This window comes from Piliocolobus tephrosceles, chromosome 3 (genome assembly GCF_002776525.5).
Source record: "Piliocolobus tephrosceles isolate RC106 chromosome 3, ASM277652v3, whole genome shotgun sequence".
NCBI classification, from domain to species: Eukaryota; Metazoa; Chordata; class Mammalia; order Primates; family Cercopithecidae; genus Piliocolobus; species Piliocolobus tephrosceles.
In genome coordinates this window covers 38,701,350-38,726,516 of record NC_045436.1, presented here as the reverse complement: position 1 = coordinate 38,726,516, position 25,167 = coordinate 38,701,350, and the positions used below count along the sequence as shown (strand labels likewise).

Sequence of the window (25,167 nt, the reverse complement as noted above, 5' to 3'; positions counted from 1 at the left end):
AGGAGAAGGCAAAGCTGAACAGTGACCTCTTCTTATTGACTAGCAATTGTTATTCTTAGTTTCTTTACATGAAGAGACAGGCTTATCCTCATCCTCATCAAATCCCACTGAAGGATATTACTTGGAGTTATAACTTAACACTCTTCAACACTGGCAAGCCTGTGAAATAAATAAAGGCAGATTTTTGTGCCCTTTCTTGTCTCTTCACCTCCTCTAATAACTCTTGTCCCCTTAGAGACATCCTGACACTTCGATACCTCTGCCCTTCCTCTGGCCATGATGCACCAGGCTGATCAGAGTGCACAGTGAATGATGGTTCACTCCTTTTCAACCCTGCAGCACCTTTGCTGAGATCTTTTCTAAATCTCACCTGCTCTTTCAACCAAAATGCCCCTGCAGAAACAAAACTTTCATTCTCTCAACTTAGGTAAACTGAAATATAACTTAAGTCAAGACTCGAATGGCTAATGTAGCTTACTAAAGTGGCTTACCAAGATGACCCTAACATTTTTTCATGGACTGCTTAATGCTTTTCTCTAAATAAATGAACACTATGGAAAGTTCATGAATTCTGAGATATTTTAGTTCTGACATGGCTTTTTTTTCTTTGACACAGGGTCTTGCTCTGTCACCTAGGCTGTAGTGTAGTGGCACAATCACAGCTCACTGCAGCCTTGACCTCCAGGGCTTAAGTTATCCTCCCACTTCAGTCCCCCAAGTAGCTGTGACTACAGACATGCACTACCATGCCTGGCTAATTTTTGTATATTTTGTAGAGATGGGGTCTTGCCATGTTGGCCAGGCTGGTCTCAAACTCCTGGGTTCAGGTGATCCACCTGTCTTGGCCTCCCAAAGTGCTGGGATTACAGACGTGAGCCACCACACCCAGTCCCTCACTAAATTCTGGAGTTTTACACAAAATTATATAATTTGTCAACTCTGAAGACAACTCTGTGGGCAGTTATCTCACACATTAAAAAAATAAAGTTTAGAGAAGTTAAATAACCACCGAAGAAGGTGGAAGGGGAACCAAATCCCACTTCCCTGAAACCCAGGTCTAGGGTCTCAACCACGTACCAGGCAACAACCTGCCACCGTTCCCATGATCTCTCTGATTCAACCACAAATGGTCATGTTCATTCAATATTTTCTGTTTGCCAAGTTGGGGGAAAGTACAACACATTCGTAGAGATATCTACCTTAAAACTAGGCTTTCAAATAGGTTAAGTTTTATTTTTAAAAAATGTAACAAAAGCCATTAACCCAGAAGCATAAAGGAGGATTCACTTCATTATCACCAATAGCTGCCTATCAGAGGCCAACTCTCTGCAAGTCTACAGTAAAAGATGAGAAGGTGGTATGTAAGGTGGGAAGAACTTTGCACTGTTATAAAAGACTAACTTTTGGCTGGGCATGGTGACCCATACCTGTAATCCGAACACTTCGGGAGGCCCATGCAGGCAGATGGCTTAGCCCAGGAGTTTCAGACTAGCCCTGACAACATAGTGAGACCCTGTCTCTACAAAAAATTTTTAAAATTAGCCAGGCATGGTGGCGCATGCCTGTAGTCCCAGCTACTCAGGAGGCTGAGGTGGGAGGATTGCTTGAGTCAGGAAGGTCAAGGCTGTAGTGATCATACCACTTTACTTCAGCCTGCCAACGGAGTGAGACCTGGTCTCAAAAAAAAAAAAAAAACTACTTGCTTTTAGCTTCTATTTTTCACAAAGGAAGGCTTTTTGGCAGTATAACTCCCACTGTTGCCATGAGTGTGTTCTGAAAAGAGGAAGGACAGCTGTGACAGATGGATAATGCTGTACCAAAACAGACAAAAAGAGTCAGAGGAGAACTTTCCCCGTGGGAGCTAAAGTAAGGATTTTCATATGCCAGCAGAAGCTACCTTAACACATATCTCCTCTGGTCTCCAAATACAATTTTTCAGTTTCTTAGCAAACTTCAAAAGATAAACTGCCTTCTAAGAAGAAAAAGTTGGAAAAGATTATGAAAACTGGGATAAATGGCAAACCAAGTACTTTACTTGATTACTATTATTTTTCATATTTACTCCATTTTTTATTTGTATTTTTTTTCAAGACAGAGTCTCGCTCTATGGCCCAGGCTGGAGTGCAGTGGTACAATCATGGCTCACTTGCGGCTTCGATCTCTTGGGCTCAAGTGATCCTCCCACCTCAGTCTCCTGAGTAGCTGAGACTACAAGCATGCACCACCATGCCAGACTAATTTTTGTATTTTTCCTAGGGACACGGTTTTGCCATGTTGCCCCCAAGCTGGTCTTGAACTTCTGGGCTCAAGTGATCTGCTGCCTTGGCCTCCCAGAGTGGTGGGATTACAGGCATGAACCACTGTGCCTGGCCTATTTTTCATATTTACTATGTTAACAGATAGTGAAATTTTACCTGGATAACTTAAGAAGCTCTTTAAAAAATATACTCCTACAAATTGTTCAACATCATTTTTCTTGCTAAACAAATGACTTTCAATAATCACTGCATCTTCCCAGTTTCCACTAAATTAGGACTTGAGGTTGTTGGATTACATTTCATTGTTTTATGAGCTATAATCAGAGAAATGAGGTTTATATTAAGCTTAAATCTTAAAGGGAAGTGCTTTTTAGTGTCAGACTTCCATTCTGCTAGGAAACTATTCTCTGACACTTTGGTAAACAGGTTTACGTTACTTAAAAAACAAACAGCTCTTACAGTTGAAAATTAATGACTGAATATTCTGGTTGTTATAAGTCAGCACATTATGAAGAAAGCAAAACACAGGGTAGTCACTCTGTATCGAGGTGATTAATATGGCAGCAGCAAGTCTCTTAGTAGTAATTTATTCTAAAAGTGGAATAAAATGCTACTGTAATTTTTACTCTGGTTACAATAAATGTGCTAATAAAAACCTGAAGATGAGATGTAATTAATAGTTCCATGAAATGTGCTGCTACGTGTGATATGAGGGCTGTAACAATATTAATCCCTTACGTGTGGTCTGCTTCTAAGATGTTCATCAAGTGGAGTGATAATCTTCATTTGAGACAGGCGAACTCTGCCAGTGTCTTCTCCCTTTTGGCACTCCAAGTAATTATTTTCCGTCTGCTTCAGCATCACAAGTACATCCCCAAGCTGTAAGGTACAATACCACTCTCTAAAGCAATTATTATTTAATAAAACATTATTACTTTTTCACATTTTAATCTTTGGAGCCTAAAGCATTTAATAACGTGTAATAGTAGGATTAATTTTTTTTTTTTACATTAACCAGTAAAGAAAGAGCTCTACTTTACCTTACAAGAGAGTTCTCCAGGGTTTTGTGAGACAATATCTTCATTGGCAATTCCATGAGGCACAGACAGCTTAAATGTAAACCAATAAAAGGCTTATTCACAATCAAATAACCTCCTCTTACGTTACTGATCATTTAGGAATTTGGCATGTGTGTGCCTAAAGAGCACCTTCTCCAGCAGCTAAACTCACCCGGCTTCATCATGCTCTAGATAACGGGGCCTGTCATTTCTCATGGATGTTAAGAGGCTCTTGGGAGTTGGAGTTGGGCCCATAGAACCACAAGAGCTGAACATGGCCTAACATTCCCTTAATGACTACAATCAGGAAGTTCCATTCTACAGGATAAGATCCACCAAGTCCCCTGGGGGTTTGAAGGAGAAACACCCAGCACTTGACCTCACAGCCAGTTCTTTAATTCAGGGTTCTTACAATGGTGGCCTCTGAAGGCTGATCAGTGATTGGAGCCCTCCGTGTACTGCCTGCCTGCCTGCCTGCTTGTTTCCATAGACCTTGAAGCTCTTCTTCTCCTAGAGTCTCTCTGATACCAAGTGTCTACTTAAATCCATTTCATGGCCTGATCCCAGCCACTTCCTGGTCCACTCAGCTCTGTGTGATCTTAGAATGGTTTTTACATCTGTACTGGACCTTGTCCAAGGGGATCTCTTCCCTGCTCTGGAAAATTTTAGCTGATGAGTGCACATCAGAGGGTCTGTATTACATAAAAGGCATACCCCGGAAATGTAACCACACAAGCTCACATCCAACATGGGAAGAAGACTGCCTGGGCCTTCAGTCACCCAGGAGCAATGATCCACAGTGCAAGGATGTGGCCCTGTACCGCTGGCTTGGTGGTGCCATTTCCCAGCATCTTTGTCAGATTCCTGGCTAGCAATTTAATGGTACTATAGGCAGGCAATAAATGAAAGATTTAAAGAATTATTTTGTAATGAGACATTCAGCTCTAAATATACCATCATTTTGAATGTATTGAGTTTTTAAAAATGCTTTATTGACATTATACGACTATGCTAAGAACTGTCAGGCCTCTGAGCCCAAGTTAAGCCATTGTGACCTACACATGTACATCCAGATGGTCTGGAGCAACTGAAGAACCATAAAAGATGACATTCCACCATTGTGATTTGTTTCTGCCCCACCCCAAGTAATCAATCGACCTTGTTATGTTCCTCCCACGGAAAAAGAGTTTCCTGATCTCCCTACCCTACACCTTGTGACCCCTGCCTCTGCCCACAAGAGAACAACCCCCTTTAACTGTAATTTTCCACTACATACCCAAATCCTATAAAACTGCCCCACTCCTGTCTCCCTTTGCTGACTCCTTTTTCAGACTCAGCCTGCCTGCACCCAGGTGAAATAAACAGCCTTGTTGCTCACACAAAGCCTGTTTGGTGGTCTCTTCACACAGACATGCGTGACAAGAACCAAACGTGAAATCTGGTTCCCCTTGAGAAAGGGCTCTTGACACAGAATGGCCAAATCAAGTAGAGGCTACAATTGGCATGATGGTTAGGAGCAGGCGTCAGAGCCAGCTGACCTGTTCTCAAATCTTGCTCCCACCATTAATTAACTGGATTTGCAACCCTGGGCATGTTACTTTATGTCTCTGTTTCTTATTTTTCTCACTTGTTCAAGGATAATAATATCTACCTCACAAGGTTGGTGTGAGGAATAAATGAGTTATTTAATATACACATCAAGTGCTTCAAACAGCGCCTGGCTCATAATTAGTACTCAATATACATCAACTACTGTTTTTATTTATTAATTAAGTAATCTATCCCAAAGAACACTCCTGGGTTTTAGCAATTAAAGTTTTATCAGTTTAAATGAATATTAATATAAATGAATATACTGCCTCCTTCTTATTTGTCTACACCCTTCTCTAAAGAGGATTTTTAAAAAACTCTGAACAGCTTAAAGAAAAAATAATTCCTGGCTCGATGATAGAAATGTAGTAACACAATATAGAATTATTAACTGCTGTTCTTGTTACAAGCTACTCTGTCATTCAATTGGTAAAAAGTGTAAGCAGTCCTGCTCTCCTGATCATTTTTATTTTTTATTTTTTTTAAAAAAGAGTCTCACTGTGTCACTCAGGCTGGAGTGCAGTGGCATGATCTTGGCTTACTGAAACCTCCACTTCCTAGGTTCAAGCAGTTGGCTTCCCAAAGTGCTGGGATTATAGGTGTGAGCTACTGCTCCTGGCCTCCTTATCATTTTTATTTGTTTTACATCTTTCAGGTTAACCTGATCAATGTAGAGAACACATCAACTTTTTGTTGTTGTTGTTGTTGTTGTTGTTTTGTTTTGTTTTTGAGATGGATTCTCACTGTTGCTCAGGCTGGAGTACAGTGGCACAATCTCGGCTCAGTGCAACCTCTGCCTCCTGGGTTCAAGTGATTCTCCTGCCTCAGCCTCCAGAGTAGCTGGGATTACAGGTGTATACCAACACGCCCAGCTAATTTTTGTATTTTTAGTAGAGACAGAGGTTTCACCATGTTGGCCAGGCTGGTCTCGAACTCCCGCTCTCAAGTGATCCACCCGCCTCGGCCTCCCAAAGTGCTGGGATTACAGGTATGAGCCACCACCCAACAACTCTGTTTTTTAACTGTGGCAAATGCAGACAAAAGTTTAGGTTATTTGATGAGAAAAACATTAAAAGAGAACAAAATCAGTATCTCAACTATTGATGAAAACTTCTAACTGGTAACTATTAAATGGATCATGATAATTATTAGGCTTACAAAAGGGGAAAATGAGGGAAAAATCATCCATCTTAGTAAGAACTTTCTACTTCATTTTAAAATTTACTCAGTGGGAAAAGGAGTTATTAGATATAAACTACATCAAGATATAAACCATAAGCCTGGAGGTGAGGCATGTTCCCATAGCCCCAGCTACTCAGGAGTGTGAAGCAGGAGGATCCCTGAGCTCAGGAGGTGGAGACTGCAGTGCACTATGACTGCATCACTGCACTCCAGCCTGGGTGATAGAGCGACACTCTTAAATGAAAGGAAAAACAAAATACATAAACTATAGTATCTATCAGAGTTTTCCCATTAGTATTACCCACAGGGTCAGGTTTTTCAGAATTTCTGTTTGGTCCAGCCAGGCAGCAAGTTATAAGCCTGGCCTGCCCAGCTTTCTCTCCCCTTTCCCTACATTTCTCCTTTTTTTTTTTTTTTTGAGACGGAGTCTTGTTCTGTCACCCGGGCTGGAGTGCAGTGGCCGGTTCTCAGCTCACTTGCAAGCTCCACCTCCCAGGCTTATGCCATTCTCCTGCCTCAGCCTCCGAGTAGCTGGGACTACAGGCGCCTGCCACCTCGCCCAGCTAGTTTTCTGTATTTTTTAGTAGAGACGGGGTTTCACCGTGTTAGCCAGGATGGTCTCGATCTCCTGACCTCGTGATCCGCCCGTCTCGGCCTCCCAGAGTGCTGGGATTACAGGCTTGAGCCACCGCGCCTGGCACATTTCTCCTAATAATGAAACCCTGCTTTAAAGACCTAGCTGTTTTGTTTGTTTTGAGACAGAGTCTTGCTCTGTTGCCTAGGCTGGAGTGCAGTGGCGCAATCTTGGCTCACTGCAATCTCTGCCTCCTGGGCTCAAGCAATTCTCACGCCTCAGCCTCCTGAGTAGCTAGGATTACAAGATTGTGCCATCATGCCTGGGTAATTTTTTGTAATTTTAGTAGAGATGGAGTTTCACCACGTTGGCCAGCTGGTCTCAAACTTTTGGCCTCAAGCTGCTGCACCAGCCTCAGCTTCCCAAAGTGCTGGGATTATAGGCATGAGCCACTGTGCCCAAGACCTAGAATTTATTATGGCTACTCATCTAAAGCACTCTTGGCGTCAAGGGACAATTCCACATTTGTTCCATCATCTTTTTCTAAGGAATAAATGAATCTTATATATACTTCAGGGCACATCTCTTGACCACGAACATTTTTAAAAGCTAAATTTACCATGTATTTACTGTAGAGAGGGTGTCCTGGTTTGGGGCGAGGGGGTAGCACCGGATCTTGATTTTTAAAAACTTGACTCTTGGCTTTTGAGAGTCCAGTTGCCAAGTTACTTTGTTTTTTCTGAAGATCCATGTCAGAAGAGGATCGATTAAAAGGCAGTTTCTTATTAGATCTTCTGGTTGCAGAAAGCTTTGGGGGAGGTGGTCTCTCAGGGGGCACCTTGGTTGGAGGCTGTTGAGTTGGAATGGTTTTTCCATTCACAGGTCTGAAAATCAATGTAGTAGCCATGAGTCAGTGTTCTGATCAGTATTAAATTCTGTTCTGTCCTGTCTTACACACACACAAACACACACACACACACAGCTTTCTGCTAATGAAATACAATTTACTGAAACATGCAGTGTATGCTATTTTTGAGCAAACGACTGCTGCTGGATTAAACATTACATTATTAGAGGAAATGCCACGATTTTCCAGCTTCCTCTTATCTTGCACTAGAGATTCATTAGTTCAAGACAAACAAGCATTTACTATCATGAGCTCTCTAAGGTCCCATTTGCTCTTAAACACATCATGACTATTTTTGGAAACTAGGCACTTTCCACCAAAGTCTGAGATGAAAAGCTTATAAGATATGATGCATGTGTGCTGGGGTCTTGCACATGATTAGAAAAGGAACATCAAAATCCCCTAATATTCATGTTATAGGTGTTACTATTAAAACTCTAATTTAGATTAATATAAAGAAAGCTAGTTCTGAAAGGATAGGACAACTATTACTTTGAAAGCCTTTCCTTAATCTCTATGATATAAATAATTTTCAGCCGGGTGTGGTGGCTCATGCCTGTAATCCCAGCACTTTGGGAGGCCCAAGCGGATAGATCACGAGGTCAAGAGATCGAGAACATCCTGGCCAACACGGTGAAACCCCATCTCTACTAAAAATACAAAAATTAGCTGCACATGATGGCTCATGCCTGTAGTCCCAGGCCTGTAGCCTACTCGGGAGGCTGAGGCAGGAGAATCGCTTGAACCTGGGAGGCGGAGGTTGCAGTGAGCTGAGATCGCGCCACTGCACTCCAGCCTGGAGACAGAGCGAGACTTCGTCTCAAAAAAAAAATAAATAAATAAATTTCAACATAGTAATAATGTCTTCTGATAGCATTACAGCCCTTTATTTGAACAGCTCTGGAACTCAGAAGGCAGTCACCTCTGAGCTCACAAAGCCAGTCCCCTTTGGAAATGTCAAAAACCAGTCTCTTAACCAGGAGGGTGTTAGTGGGCATGTATATGTATATTCTAGAAGTGGAGCTGTTTTAAGTTCAGAAATGAGTCTTGTTCATTTATTTGAGGAAATAAATGCTCTATGAGTTGAACTGTGTTAAAAAGGGAGCAGAGATTCCCACAACCTACCGTTATAAGCAGACTGTGGATTAGGGGCCTGGGTGAACTGGTGAGATTATTTCATCGCTAAAAAAAGATCCAAGGCCAACAACACTGAATTGTGGTGGTAAAAAAGAGAGCTGGGTCTCTGAGTCATTAATTTTTCTCTAACTTTTCCCACATTTACTTACCTCGGTGGCAACCTTGGGGGTCCTCGCACAAAACCTCCTGTTTGACCCGGGTGGTTGGATTCCTGCAAGTAGCAGAGAATGCTTTTTAGTTAAGGTTAATCTGAAACGAGAACGTAGCAAGAGAAATTCTGGACAACCTTTTGGCTGGATCTACAAGCAGAAACGCAGTTGAGTTACAGAAAGTAGCTTAAAAGAGTTTTCAGCATTAAACAATATTAACTTACTTCTGCCTAAATTATTCATGTCCTAATACAAGTGAAAACACTGACAGGAAGAAACCAGTCTCCTATTGTGGACCACAGCTTGAGCAATTGCACTGCATGGTCATGCACTCAGTGGATTCACGAGATATTAAGGGAAAATTTAAGCAGGCCCTAAAGAGAATTTAAAAATATATGTTCTTGGCCAGGTGCGGTGGCTCCGCCTGTAATCCCGGCACTTTGGGAGGCTGACGCGGGTGGATCACGAGATCAGGAGATCAAGACCATCCTGACTAACATGGTGAAACCCCTCTCTACTGAAAATACAAAAAATTAGCCGGGCATGGTGGCAGGCACCTGTAGTCCCAGCTACTCGGGAGGCTGAGGCAGGAGAATGGCGTGAACCCGGGAAGCAAAGGTTGCAGTGAGCCGAGACCACACCACTGCACTTCAGTCTGGGCAACAGAGTGAGACTCTGTCTCAAAAACAAAAAACAAACAAACAAACAAAAACTATCTATCTATCTATCTATCTATCTATCTATCTATCTATCTAATCTAATCTAGATAGATATATATGCTCTTTATTCATTCCTCTTTATTTATTCCGTGATCACATATAAGAAACATACTGCTCCTAAGTTTAAACACATAGTAAGTGGGGTGGTTACTAGTTGGTATTGCTTTGAATAGGCAGATCTTATCTCACCACTGTTTGGTTTCAACAATTTGCAGTGGGTTTTGAACTAGAAGGAGGTGGGAACGTAAAAGAAGCTTGCAGGATGGTCTGAGAGGAAGGCATGTGAGGAGAAATAGTTAAGGTCCAAGAAAGCAGTGTGCTTGTACCACTCCAGTAAAGGGGCTGGATGGGGTAAAAGAGTTTTTTTTTTTTTTTTTTGAGACGGAGTCTCGCTCTGTCGCCCGGGCTGAGAGTGCAGTGGCCGGATCTCAGCTCACTGCAAGCTCCGCCCTCCCGGGTTTACGCCATTCTCCTGCCTCAGCCTCCCGAGTAGCTGGGACTACAGACGCCCGCCACCTCGCCCGGCTAGTTTTTTGTATTTTTTAGTAGAGACGGGGTTTCACCGTGTTAGCCAGGATGGTCTCGATCTGCTGACCTCGTGATCCGCCCGTCTCGGCCTCCCAAAGTGCTGGGATTACAGGCTTGAGCCACCGCGCCCGGCCAGGGTAAAAGAGTTTTGTAGAAAAAAGGAAAAGGAGAATAATGTGAAAAATAAAAGGTACAGTTGGAATGTTTTATTTTAATGGTAGATGAGAGATATTGGAAGTGGATATTTCTTCCAAGAGAGAAATTGGAAGTGGGGAGATCAATAGGAAGATTTCTGTAGGGGAAGGGATTCAAACTGTTCCATTTAAACAGGTTTTCTGAACATGTGCCCAAGGATTGGGAAATGAGAGTAATACATGGAGAATATTTTCAGATCCTCTGTGAGTGGGAAGCCAAAGGATCTCAAAGCCAAAATTTCTGGTTTTTGGAAGGGGGAAAAAGCCTTCACAAAATTCTTTTTTTTTTTTTTTCTTTTTTGAGACAGAGTCTCGCTCTGTCCCCCAGGCTGGAGTGCAGTGATGCAATCTCAGCTCAATGCAACCTCTGCCTCCCAAGTTCAAGTGATTCTCCTGCCTCAGCCTCCCAAGTGGCTGAGACTACAGGCGAGACTACATTCTTCTAATGCTGTCTTTCTTTTCCCCCCACTTTTCCTACTTTCTAAGTCCCCAACACTAACACTCAGGAAATAATATTTCTCCAAAACTTCATAAGAAAAAAAATGCTGACCCTTTAAATTACACTTTTTTTTTTTTTTTGTAAAGGAGGTTTAATTAAAGCTTGGGAATCTTTGGGCTACTTCAGACTGTTTTCCTCCTTCTTATAAATGAGCCAAAACTCACTTCCATGATTTTTAAATTATACTGAATATTTATAACCTTTTCCTTAAATACCAAATGATTAATTGCCAATAACTGTGATCATTTAAACATGTTTCAATGTTATAAAATCCCATTTTAAAAAACAAATTAAGCTTGCCCTTAAAACTTGGTTTCACTAATGAGTTCAGTTAATGTAGTGAGGCAAGTAACCAGCTCATAAACCCTGCAATATTCCAGAATATAATCCATGCCTTATAATTACACTGCTGCCCATATTTTTCCTGACAAATATTGCCGTGATGCTTGAAAAATGCATTTATTTCTGTGGCTACCTTTAAAATTAAAACAAACTCTAGCAGATAGGAAGAAACTTTAATTGCTTTTATCAAAGCTGTAATTTTGGCTGGGCGCGGTGGCTCAAGCCTGTAATCCCAGCACTCTGGGAGGCCGAGACGGGTGGATCATGAGGTCAGGAAATCGAGACCATCCTGGCTAACACGGTGAAACCCCATCTCTACTAAAAAATACAAAAACAAAAACTAACCGGGTGAGGTAGTGGGCGCCTGTAGTCCCAGCTACTCGGGAGGCTGAGGCAGGAGAATGGCGTAAACCCGGGAGGCGGAGCTTGCAGTGAGCTGAGATCAAGCCACTGCACTCCAGCCTGGGCGACAGAGCGAGACTCCCTCTCAAAAAAAAAAAAAAAAAAAGCTGTAATTTTTAGATACCTTGATAAAGAAAATTTAAAAAACAGATGTATAAATTTGACATGGAAAGATGCAGATGATGTACTGTAATAAATGCATAGCATATGACTCTAATTTTGTACCAAATATCAGCTGTAGTTTTTCCTCGGTGGTGGTATTTTTATGGGAAATCTTAAACATCTTTTTAATTTCTTAATTTGCAACAGTAAGAAAATTTTAAATCAGAAAAAAAGAGTAGCACATTCAAATTCCCTTTTTTTTTTTTTTTTTCTGAGACGGAGTCTCGCTCTGTTGCCCAGGCTGGAGTTCAGTGGCACAATCTCGGCTCACTGCAAGCTCTGCCTCCCGGGTTCATCCCATTCTCCTGCCTCAGCCTCCCAAGTAGCTGGGACTACAGGCACCCTTCACCACACCTGGCTAATTTTTTTTGTATTTTTAGTAGAGACGGGGTTTCACTATGTTAGCCAGGATGGTCTTGATATCCTGACCTCGTGATTTGCCCGCCTTGGCCTCCCAAAGTGTTGGGATTACAGGTGTGAGTCACCGCACCAGGCCACATTCAAATTCTTTAGGGATGTTAGGCACATTGCTAAAGGCACTTCTTTATCTGACATACTCCAAATATTGAGAGAAGGAGATAGTTCTTGCAGGAGCCATTGTCTTAGTGTTTGCTCAAGTCTGGGTTTATGTCCAGGTTCTGCTGAGTCTTTGCAAGATAACTGATTAGGGACTTCCTCCTCGTGGGTATTCCACAAATAACCTGAAGGCTCTCTGCATTTGCTTTTTGGTAGTTTTTCTCTAGCTCTGATATCCCTGAACTCTGGCTTTTAATGTGTTTGGACAAGCATTTTAGTTTCTGGTGAAGCTGGTTTTCCTGCTTGTATTGTCTCTGCAGATTCCATCTTTTTGTTCAATATGGAATAATCTTGGAACATTTTGGAATATTATTCCACTGGAATAATAATAGCTGGGACTACAGGTGTGTGCCACCACACCTGGCTCATTTTTGTATAATACTATTTCTTTTTTTTTTTTTTGGAGACGAGTCTTGCTCTGTTGCTCAGGCTAGAGTGCAGTGGTGCAATCTCGGCCCACTGCAACCTCCACCTCCTGAGTTCAAACGATTCTCCTGTCTCAGCCTCCCAAGTAGATGGGATTACAGGTGTGCATCACTATGCCAGGCTTTTGTATTTTTAGTAGAGATGATGTTTCAAACCATGTTGGCCAGACTGATCTCAAACTCCTGATCTCAAGTGATCCACCCGCTTTGGACTTCCAAAGTGCTGGGATTACAGGTGTGAGCCACTGTGCACCCCAATATTATTTCAATAGAGCTTTATAGTTTATGAAGTCCATTAAGTATGATGGACATTACATATGATGGATATTAACGAATGATGTTTTACTTACTTATCACCCTCTCACTCCTTTTTATAACCATTTCAGAGTAGAAGCCAGTAACCTTCTCAGGCAACTTTTCCTCCACGGGAATTTGGGATTTTCTTATTTAACATTAGTATGGTAGGAACCCTACTATGCTCTTTTGGGCTTTCTTGGCCCAGATTTAATAAAAATTTATTACCAGCTACTTTGAAAATCACAAGTGATCACTAAATTTTAATTCATTCTTCAAGAAAATCTCATTAACTAGATATTGACTAATTTAATTTAATGTTTCCTTCAAAGAAATTTTTCTTTGCCAGATGATTAGGTGGGCTTGCCTGTATAATAAACATAGTTAATGCACAATGTAAAACCATTAGGAAATTTGAACTGCAAATTTGGTTCAATGACTTTAAAAGTTAATTTCTCTTAAAACAAGCCTTAAAGATCATATGCCATATGGACATCTAAAAAAAATGAGTGTGGTCCAGCGTGGTTGCTCATGCCTGTAATCCTGGAACTCTGACAGGCCAAGGTGGATGGGTCACTTGAGGTCAGGAGTTCAAGATCAGCCTAGCCAACATGATAAAACCCCGTCTCTAATAAAAATACAAAAAAAATTAGGTGGACATGGTGGTGCGTGCCTGTAGTCCCAGCTACTTGGGAGGTTGAGGCAGGAGAACTGTTTGAACCCAGGAGGTAGAGGTTGCAGTGAGCCGAGATCGTGCCACTGCACTCCAGCTTGGGCGACAGAGCGAGACTCCATCTCAAAAAAAAAGTGTGATCTCTTATCTAGAAAAACCTAAAGACTCTACCAAAAAACCCCTCTTAGAATTGATAAATGAATTCAGTACAATTGCAGGATACAAAATTAATATACAAAAATCGGTAACATTTCGATACATGACAAAGAACTAGCTAAAAAAAGAAATTGAGAAGGCAATCCCATTTACGTTAGCTACAAAAAGAAATACCTTGTAATAAATTTAACTAAGGAAGTGAAAGACCTCTACAAGGAAAACTACAAAACACTGATGAAAAAATGGAAGAAGATACAAAGGATACAAACAAATAGACATTCTATGCTCATGGATTAGAAGAATTAATACTGTTAAAATGAGAATATTACCCAAAGAAATCTACAGATTCAATGCAATCCCTATCAAAATACAAGTGACATCTTTACAAACATAGAAAAAAAATTCCTAAAACTTGTACGGAACCACAAAAGACCCTGAATAGTCAAAACAATCCTGAGCCAAAAGAACAAAGGTGGAGGCACCACATTATCAACTTTAAAATACACTGCACAAAGATGTAGTAGCCAAAACAGCATGGACCTAGCATAATAACAGACACATAGGCCAATGGAACAGAATAGAGAATCCAAAAATTAATCCACGTATCTACAGCCAACTGATTTTTGACAAAAGTTTCAAGGACAGTCACTGGGGAAAGCAGTCTCTTCAATAAAGGCGCTGGGGAAAACTAGATATTCATATGCAGATAAATGAAACTAAACCCTCCCACTTACTCTTGACAAGACTCAACTCAGAGACCTAAATCTAAGACCTGAAACAATACAACGACTAGAAGAAAGCAGGGAAAACACCTCAGTACATTGGTCTTAAAAAAGGTTTTATGAATAAGACCTCAAAAGCACAGGCAACAAAAGTAAAAATAAACAAATGGGTTTATATCAACCAAAAATCTTCTGCACAGTAAAGGAAAAAATCAACAGAGTGAAAAGACAACCTACAGAATGGCAAGAAATATTTGCAAACTACTCATCTGATAGGGGATTAGTATCTAGAATACAAAAGAAACTCAAACATCGTAACAGCAAAAAACCCAAACAATCTGATTTTAAAGTGGGCAAATAAACTTTGAGAGGTGGAGGCTGGATGACTGCTTGAATCCAGGAGTTCAAGAACGGCCTGGGCAACGTGGCAAAACTTGTCTCTACAAAAAATACAAAAAATGAGCTGAGTGTGGTAGCATGCGCCTAAAGTTCCAGCTACTCAGGAGGCTGAGGTGGGAAGATCCCCTGAGCCCAGGTCAAGGCTGCAGTGAGCTGTGATCATATCACTGCACTCCAGCCCAGGAGACAGGGTAAGACCCTATCTCAAAAAAAGAAAAAAAAAAAAAAAAAAAAAGCAAATGATCTGGATATTTCTCAAAAGAAGACACACAAATGGCCAACAAATACATTAAAAAATGATCAACCTCACTAATCATCAGGGAAATTCACAACAAAATGGCAATGAGGTATCATCTCACCCCAGTTGGGATGGCTATTATCTAAAAGATAAAAAAAAAAAAAAATGCTGGCAAGAATGCAGAGAAAGGGGAATTCTTATACACTGTTAGTGGGAATGTAACCCAGTACAATCACTGTAGAAAACAGGATGGAAGCTCCTCAAAAAACCACAAATAGAACTACCATATGATCTAGCAAGCCCACTATGATCCAGCAAGCCTACTACTGGAAATGTATTCAAAGGAAAGGAAATTACATCGAAGAGACATCTGCACATCCATGTTTACTGTAGCACTACTCACAAGAGCCAAGATACGGAATCAACCTAGGTGTCCAACAACAGATAAATGGATAAAGAAAATGTGGCATGTGTACACCATGGAATACTATCCAGTCATATAAAAGAATGGAAACCTGTCATTTGTGGCAACATAAATGGAACCGGAGGATATTATGTTAAGTGAAGTAAGCCAGGAACAGAAATTAAACACTGCATCTTCTCATTCATATATGGAAGCTAAAAATAAGTTGATCTCATAGAAATAAAAAGTGGAACAGAGGATACTAGAGGCTGGGAAGGGTAGAAAGAAGGGAGAGAGGAGCTTTGTTAAAGAATACAAAATTATAGCCAGACAGCAGGAATAAATTCTAGTGTTCTATACCACTATAGGAGGACTATCGTTAACAATAATATATAGCTTCAAATGACTGGAAGATATTGAGCATTCCAAACAGAAGTGGCGAAAAATGTTTGAGATGACAGATATGCTAACTACCCTGATCTGATCCCTATACAGTGTATGTACTGAAACATCACTATGTACCCCAAGAATATGTACAATTATTATTTGTCAATTTAAAAAAGAGGAAATAATCAGGAGCTTTGTCATGGGCTTCCCATAAAGTCCTCTGAAAGCCTTTATTCATTCTTTATTTATTTATTTTTTGAGACGGAGTCTCACTCTGTCGCCCCAGGCTGGAGTGCAATGGCATGATCTTGGCTCACTGCAACCTCTGCCTCCCGGGTTCAAGCGATTCTCCTGCTTCAGCCTCCTGAGTAGCTGGGATTACAGGCACATGACACCACGTGCAGCTAATTTTTGTATTTTTAGTAGAAACGAGGTTTCACCATGTTAACCAGGCTGGTGTCGAACTCCTGACCTCAGGTGATCCACCTGCCTTGGCCTCCCAAAGTGCTGGAATTACATGTGGGGGCCATCGCGTCCAGCCAACTTTATTCTTTTTCTGAAATCACTTATCTAATTACTTGTTGCATGTCTGTTTCCCTCAGAAACCACAAAAGTTGGAAGACCAAAAAAAAAAAAAAAAGTATGAGGATACTGAGGTTGAAATGAAAAATATATATATTTACTTCAAAAAATCTTTGACCACCATCTTAACAAGTGCACAGTAAAACACTACTTTTTAAATTAAAAAAATACATTTTTCTTAAATTTCAGATTTAAATATTCTTATGGTAATTATCTTAAATTTTGGTCACTAATTGGGTATTTTAAATAAAAACTGACAAGTTGAATAAAGTTATTTCCCTGAATATTAAAAGTGTTTAGAGATTTTAATAACCTCATTATTAGTCTCATTTAAAAGACAATGTCATTAAGTTGGTATACAAATTATTTTATAGTGAAGTACAATGAAGTGGCCTAATCTCTCTACAGGGACTTTTAACATATTGAACACTACATTATGTAAGTACATGGGGGCTTAGAAACTGGTCTCTAATAGAGGGTTCTTGTTTTTAATTTGACCAGTAATAAAATAATTTAGATATTAGCTGACTATTCAAAATTAATGCATAACTACGTCTTCAATCTAATACAATCTATAATGACCACTTACCAAGTTTCTAGTTCTGTCAACATTACTGAGTTTTCCAGATACTGTACTGAAAGTGTTTCCAATAGGTTTTTCAGCAGGGAGAGGAGGTGGGCTTTGTGGATCCTCATGTAAACCTGGAAAAAGTAGCAGTAATTCATCAATAATTTCTAGTTTTTAGGATTCCAAAGAATGAAATGATTGCTGTTTAGTTTATTAGAAAAATGGCTATCATAAAAGATACACACAAATAGTTAAGCAAATGAGAAAGAGCTCCCAGCAAACTTCAGAAAATTGATGTGCTAGTCAACAACAGTTAATTTTACTATACGTTTTATAGAGAGTGAAAATAATACTAAATAATTACAATAGCAGCCAGCATTGTTGAGAACCTTTTATGTGACAGGCATTAAGTTAGGCTCTATATTTACATACATTTCACCAACCAAGATCTATGTGCTAGATTTGTCCAGTCCACTAGCTAGTAGCTACATCTAATGATTGTCTTAAATCTTAATTAAAATTTAAGTTCCTCAGTTGCACTAGCCACATTTCAAATACTAGCCACTGTGACTAGTGGCTACCAGCACAGTTAAAGAACATTTCTATCTTTGCAGAAGAGTTCTATTGCACAGTGCTACACTAGATAATATCTTACCTGTTTTACAGATGAAGAAACTGAAGCTAAGAAAATAAATGCGCTAACCAAGGTCTTACTGCTAGTAATTGTCAGATCCATTGTTTTGAACCTAAAAGTCCATGTTCATTTTGATAAGACATGCTGCTTTTTTTTTTTTTGAGACGGAGTCTCGCTCTGTCGCCTGGGCTGGAGTGCAGTGGCCGGATCTCAGCTCACTGCAAGCTCCGCCTCCCGGGTTTACGCCATTCTCCTGCCTCAGCCTCCCGAGTAGCTGGGACTACAGGCAGCAGCCACCTTGCCCGGCTAGCTTTTTGTATTTTTTAGTAGAGACGGGGTTTCACCGTGTTTGCCAGGATGGTCTCGAACTCCTGACCTCATGATCCGCCCGTCTTGGCCTCCCAAAGTGCTGGGATTACAGGCTTGAGCCACCGCGCCTGGCCTACATGCTGCTTCTTAATAGGTGGTGTATTCAACAATCTCTCATCCAAAAGTAATTCAATGTGTTTTCTTTCTTTCTTTTGTTTTTTTTGAGATGGAGTCTCACTCTGTCACCCAGGCTACAGTGCAGTGGCGCAATCTCAGTTCACTGCAAGCTCTACCTCCCGGGTTCATACCATTCTCCTGCCTCAGCCTCCGGAAAAGCTGTGACTACAGGTGCCTGCCACTAAGCCCAGCTAATTTTTTTTGTTATTTTTAGTAGAGACGGGGTTTCACCATGTTAGCCAGGATGGTCTCATTTCCTGACCTCGTGATCTGCTCGCCTCGGCCTCCCAAAGTGCTAGGATTACAGGCGTGAGCCACTGTGCCCAGCCAATGTGTTTTCTAATTCATTAGCTTCTGATTAATGAACATAACTGCCCTCAATTAAACAAACAATACCTTTACATCCAAACCACAGCCGTATCAGTGATAATTTACCCCCAACTTATTTTAAAAAGAAGGAAACAAAGATGACCAGATTTAATTAGTGACAGTTAATTAAAATGCATGTGCAAAAACAACTGGAGAGTGGATGACTGTAACATACTGAAGGACGCTAAAGCCACCTTTTACACTGTTTGGTTTAGGCATTAAAAGGAGATGAGCAGATAAGCATTCTCTCTCTTCTCTTTTTTTTTTTTTTTCCAAATGTACACTCTCTACTTCCATTTCATGTGAAAAACCTATAACAAGAAGATGATTTGTCAGGTTCCTGTTTTATCCGCAGACAGGAAAACATTCTCAAAGGGAGGAAAATACCCAGGCCAGCAACTAGGAAAACAATGATTTAGAGTGAGGCAAACATTCTTAGTGAGAGGCAAGGCTGCTCTGGGAATTAAGACATATACAATAAAAACATCCAACTCAGTCACCATCTTGAAGATATTTTCTGTGCTGTGGTTTCCGTATTCTTACAAGGAAATAGTTGATCATTTAGAATATAATACTGTTGTGACAAATATTTAAGAGTATACGCCAGTAATATGAAAGTAGAAAGGAGATAGCTTACTGGAAGGAGGAACACAGGGAGTATCTGGTGTGACTATGTGTGGGATGTGGAGGAAGGAGATTTCCAATTTTAAATAATGTAGTCAGGGAAGGTCTCTGAGAAAAAGTGGCATTGAGTGAAGACCTGAAGGACTGGTGAGGGAGGGAGCCTCGCAGACATCTGGGAAAAGGACAACCTGGTCAGAAGAAACAGGCTCCAGGGGAAAGGAGCTGACAGGTTCAAGTAAGATCAAGGACATTTGCACCATGAAGCTATCCCCTTTTTCCCAAATTCTTCAGATACCAAAGTTTAATTCTTTTTCCTCCACAGAATATATGCATTGCTTATTAACAAAATTCTGAGGAACTGATTTTTGACATAAATACAAATAACTCTCTAGAAATCATTCTGTCATTTCAGTTCTCCTACATTTAGCAGTATAGAATTCAACTTTCTTTTTGTTTTTTTAAGACAAGGTCTCGCTTTGTTGTCCAGGCTGGAATGTGGTGGCATGATCTTGGCTCACTGCAACCCCTGCCTCCTGGGTTCAAGTGATTTTCCTGCCTTAGCCTCCCAAGTAGCTGGGATTACAGGCGTGTGCCACCATGCCTGGCTAATTTTTTTTTTTAATTGAGACTTTATTTTTATTTATTCATTTTTTAAAATAATTTTTTTAAAAAATTTGCTTTAAGTTCTGGGATACACGTGCTAAACATACAGGTTTGTTATATAGGTATACATGTGCCATGGTGGTTTGCTTCTCCTATCAACCTGTCATCCAGGTTTTAGGCCCCACATGCATTAGGTATTTGTCCTAATGCTCTCCCTCCCCTAGCCCCCAACTCCCCAACAGGCCTGGTGTATACTGTTCCCCTCCCTGTGTCCATGTGTTCTCATTGTTCAACTCCCACTTGAGAGTGAGAACATGGGGTGTTTAGTTTTGTTTCTGTGTTAGTTTACTGAGAATGATGGCTTCCAGCGTCATCCATGTCCCTGCAAAGGACATGAAATCATTCTTTTTTTATGGCTGCAGCCGGGCTAATTTTTATATTTTTAGAACAGATGGGGTTTCACCATGTTGGCCAGTCTGGTCTCGAACTCCTAGAATTCAACTTTCTACCAGCTCTTGGAGCTTTGTCAGGATAATAATTAAAGTTGCTTCCTCAGCATATCCTTTTCAGGATTTCAGAGCTTATTAATGCAGTTTCCGAGTGTGCAGAAAAAGTAAACATAGCAGGCCTGAGACTTCATCCCTAGAAGTCCTACTTACAAGATTGGTCCCTTTTTTTGAGTTTCGCTCTTGTTGCCCAAGCTGGAGGGTAATGGCATCATTTCAGCTCACTACAACCTCCACCTCCTGGGTTTAGGCGATTCTCCTGCATCAGCCAGGCACACGCTACCATGCCGGGCTTATTTTTGTAGTTTTAGTAGAGATGGGTTTTCACCATGTTGGCCAGGCTGGTCTTCAACTCCTGACCTCAGGTGATTCACTTGCCTCTGCCTCCCAAAGTGCTGGGATTATAGGCATGAGCCACCATACCCAGCCACAGGATTGGTCCTTGACTGGCATATAGGAACTTGGACTTTGGGACAGTTCTCGCCATCCTCAAAACTGATAAAACAGAATACGTGGTTTATGCTGAACATCTGCTTTCCTCCTGGAAATCTGGAATTTTGCTATGTGCCAACATTTCTAGGAGTGCCTACATAACCAGTCCCCAATAAAAACCCTGGGCACTGAATCAGTAGTGAGCTTCTCTGGTTGACATTTCACATGTGTCGTCACAACTCATTGCTGGAGGAGTTACGTATGTCCTCTGACTCCACCAGGAGAAGACTCTTGGAAGCTTGTATCTGGTTTCCTCCGGACTTCACCACATTTGCCTTTTCTCTTTGCTGATTGTACCACTTACACTTTTGCTATAATAAATAATAGTCATAAATACAACTATATGTTGAGTCCTGTGAGTCCTCCTAGTGAATCATCAACCCTGTGGGTGGTCTTGGGGACAATGACACAACAGATGAATAAATTTAAAAATTTGTATTTATTACTAATGTCTGTAAAAGTTGTATTACTTAAAATCCAGGCAATATTTCTCATCATTATACGTTAGTATACCTGTTAAAATCCGGAATATATTTAACAAAGTAATAGCAAACAGGCAGATAACCCAATGAGCTATCATTTTACTGATTTGTGGGCTACATAATACTGTCTTTTTTTTTTTTTTTTTTTTTTTTGAGGCGGAGTCTTGCTCTGTCGCCCGGACTGGAGTGCAGTGGCCAGATCTCAGCTCACTGCAAGCTCCGCCTCCCGGGTTTACACCATTCTCCTGCCTCAGCCTCCCGAGTAGCTGAGACCACAGGCGCCCGCCATCTCGCCCGGCTAGTTTTTGTATTTTTAGTAGAGACGGGATTTCACCGTGTTAGCCAGGATGGTCTCGATCTCCTGACCTCGTGATCCGCCCGTCTCGGCCTCCCAAAGTGCTGGGATTACAGGCTTGAGCCACCATGCCCGGCCATAATACTGTCAAAAGAAACATACTGCCCATTTTTTCTTTTCTATTTTTTTTTTTTGGAGATGGAGTTCTTGCTCTATTGCCCAGGTTGGTGTGCAGTGGCATGATCTCGGCTCACTGCAACCTCCGCCTCCCGGGTTCAAGCAATTCTCGTGCCTCAGCCTCCCAAGTAGCTGGGATTACAGGTGTGTGCCACCATGCTTGGCTTTTTCGTATTTTTGATAGAGACGGGGTTTCATCAAGTGATCCGCCCACCTCAGCTTCCCAAAGTGCAGGGATTACAGGTGTGAGCCACCATGCCTGGCTACCACTGGTTTTTAAATCTAACATTAAAATATTACCTCTAAAAAAATAAAATATAACTTCCTAAGAAACTAGAACCAGAATTTGATACCTCTGATTTTTTTCTCCTCCACATTCTTCATAGCACCTCAGTCCAGTTTTCTTGCTACTTGGCTGAGATCCATCAGTTAGTAACAGAATCATCAAGAAGACACTGAAACCAAGAGACTGATCCTTCTGGGTAGTGCTTTATGGAAAAACCAAACTCCTAAAATAAAGGGAATATGCCTGCAGTACAATCCTGGGTGCTACAGGTGAAAGAGTGGGATGCTTGTTCTGCTTTAGGAGGAATGAAGTGGGCAGAATCTCTTGTTAGACAAAGGCAAGAATGCATGTGGGCTTTAATATAAAGGCACTGCAGGCATAAATGAAATTAGAGGCCCACAGAGAAAGCTGTATGATCACTCCAAGCAGTGCCATGAACTGCTCTGGAACCCACTGTGTGTGTGTGTACACATAAAAAAACACACTTTTAATCACACTTTTTAATAATCTGGTGCCTAAAATAAAGAGTACTGGCCCTTGTGGCTTTCCCATTATAATAAATATCAGATTTCTTTTTGAAGTACTTATTAAAGCTCCTACTGAATTTCATTTGTTATACTAGTAAAAAATCAAGTAAGGAAAAAATCAAGTAAGGAAGTAAACCAAAATGTAACGTTACACTAATTTAAGAAGTTTTCTTTTTTGAGAAGGATTCTTACTCTGTCACCAGGCTGGAGTGCAGTGGCCCAATCTCGGCTCACTGCAACCTCTGCCTCCCAGGTTCAAGTGATTCTCCTGCCTCAGCCTCCCAAGTAGTTGGGACTAAAGGTGAGCAGCACCACGCCCAGCTAAGTTTTGTATTTTTAGTAGAGACGGGGTTTCACCATGTTGGCCAGGATAGTCTTGATCTCTTGACCTCGTGATCCACCTGCCTTGGCCTCCCAAAGTGCTGGGATTACAGGCGTGAACCACTGTGCCTGGCCAATTTAAGAAGTATTTTTATAAACTATTATTTCAAGCTTTTGGTTACTGCTCTTCACAGAATTTACACATAGCCATATTTGAGATTATGCTGATTAGAATAATATACTCCTGACTGATAGACATATACATCTTTATTTGCTATTAGTTTAGATTACTTTCCAACCAAATTTGTACCAGAGGTGTTAACATGGGATATACTAATTGTTCTAAATTTCAGTCTCCCTCTATTCTCTGTCTAAAGACAACATTAAAGAAAAATGAAATCCCCAGCCTGACCAGTGAGGTGAAACCCCATCTCTACTATAAATACAAAAATTAGCCAGGTGTGGTGGCGTGTGCCTGTAGTCCCAGCTACTTGGGAGGCTGAGACAGAGTTACTTGAAACCGGGAGGCAGAGGGTGCAGTTAGCTGAGATTGCGCCACTGCACTCCAACCTGGGTGACAGAGTGAGACTCCCAAAAAAAAGGGGGAAAGGGAAGGGAAGGGAAAGGGAAAGGGTAAGGAATCCAAATTTACTGAACTAATTCTTCAAAGAATTGTGAAAAAACAACTTGCTTTTAAATAGCTTTGACTATGAATGAGAGATTATACATAATTTCAAAAGCAGACATTGATAAATTGCCATATATTTCTCCCAGGCTCTTGAAGAAGCAAATAAAGAAAGCAGAGAAGTGCTTACATTTTCCTGGTTTGGCTGGAATTCGAATTACAGTGGGCTTCCTGGTGGGTGCTGGTTGAACTGCTCGTTCTTTTATTGGTTCTGGTTTTGCAGGGAGCTGAAAGGGATCTAATAAAAAACATAGTTTTATTTTGCATGTTTTAGTTAACATGGACTGAAACAAAAAACCTCATTCATAATTTAAGAGTCATACTTTTCATGCCCCTGGGGAAACTATTCATGGATAAACAAAATCTCAGTTTGCAGAGACAAAAACAAAGTTGGAACTCATAAAAGGAAATAACTTAGTGTTCTGTAAATAATTCATGTGGCTTTTCTTCCTCTCTGATGAGAGAAATCGAGGATGATCTTGAATTATGTAGAAGCTGATCTTTCAGGGGAGTGTAATCATTTCATACATGTCTGCCTGAAAATGAGGGGCAATTGAGATGAGGAGACCATCTTTCCCACATCCTAAAGCCTACCAGACGCCACAAAGAGGAAAGACTCTTTCCCTGTACACCCCCTGTGCCTGTCCCAGAATATTTACTCCCAGGGCCCTCATCCTACCCAGTGCTGTGCCTGGCACAGGGAAGGTGCTTAGCAGTCTCAGATTTAGTAGTTTAGTAAAACTACACTTCAGTCACATGAAAATGAAAACCATTCTATCCCAGAAATAAAATAAGACATATCTCTTCAAATATTTAATATTGCGGCAAGGATATATGACTCGGCATTCCTCTATCTTAACCAATTTATTAAGTAATTGCAGTTTTTGCCATTAAAAGTAATGCACCAACCCAGTATTTTAAATGGACATTATATACTTAGGAGAAATACTTTAAACAAAAGCATAGTTCTAAACCTTTTACTGAAACAGTCTTTAACATAAATGTCCTTTTTAGTGGTTTGGAAAAATGACTATAACTTTTTTTAAAAAATGGGAAATCTACAAGTAAAAAGATTAGCAAAAACAAAAGAAAATGCTCTATAATGGATATTCTACTCAGCACACAGGATCGCATGAGACTGTCTTTGCTTTTATTTAACAAGAGGCAAAATGAGTATATGCTGTAATTCTGCACCTGTTCTATGGATCTTGCCTGTGGGGAGATACTCTCTATAAAACTATGCACTCCATAGCTCCTGTGATGAACAACATTCAAATTCTGCCTGTTATGATGTGTAATTCAATAAGCACCTTTTGCTGACCAGCTCTTTGCAGGATACATGAATGGCTGAGCTAAGAATAAAAGCCCTTTTGGCAATCTGATACTTCACCTTCTCTTCCACTCAGTTTTCAGTCAACCTCACCATCAGATACCCTGCCAGAGGCATCACTCTCTCACTAGCTACTTGCTCATATATTTACGCCAGTAACAGTGCTGGGTGGGGAAATATGACGGTAAAGTACAATCCTAGTTTAAGTTTCTTATCTACCACTTAG

At 40.8% G+C, this 25,167-nt stretch overlaps 1 protein-coding gene across 1 annotated transcript in view; it reads right to left on the bottom strand.

Annotated features, from left to right (window-relative positions):
* SH3D19 (SH3 domain containing 19) overlaps positions 1–25,167 on the bottom strand; it is a 192,167-nt gene that overhangs the window by 19,257 nt on the left and 147,743 nt on the right. The window contains exons 8-13 of the mRNA XM_023227552.3: positions 23,742–23,849; positions 17,146–17,258; positions 8,856–8,917; positions 7,282–7,546; positions 3,299–3,367; positions 2,997–3,137 (exon numbers count right to left, since the gene is read on the bottom strand). Coding sequence (XP_023083320.1) covers positions 2,997–3,137; positions 3,299–3,367; positions 7,282–7,546; positions 8,856–8,917; positions 17,146–17,258; positions 23,742–23,849 — 758 coding nt within the window. The remainder of the gene's footprint in view (positions 1–2,996; positions 3,138–3,298; positions 3,368–7,281; positions 7,547–8,855; positions 8,918–17,145; positions 17,259–23,741; positions 23,850–25,167) is intronic.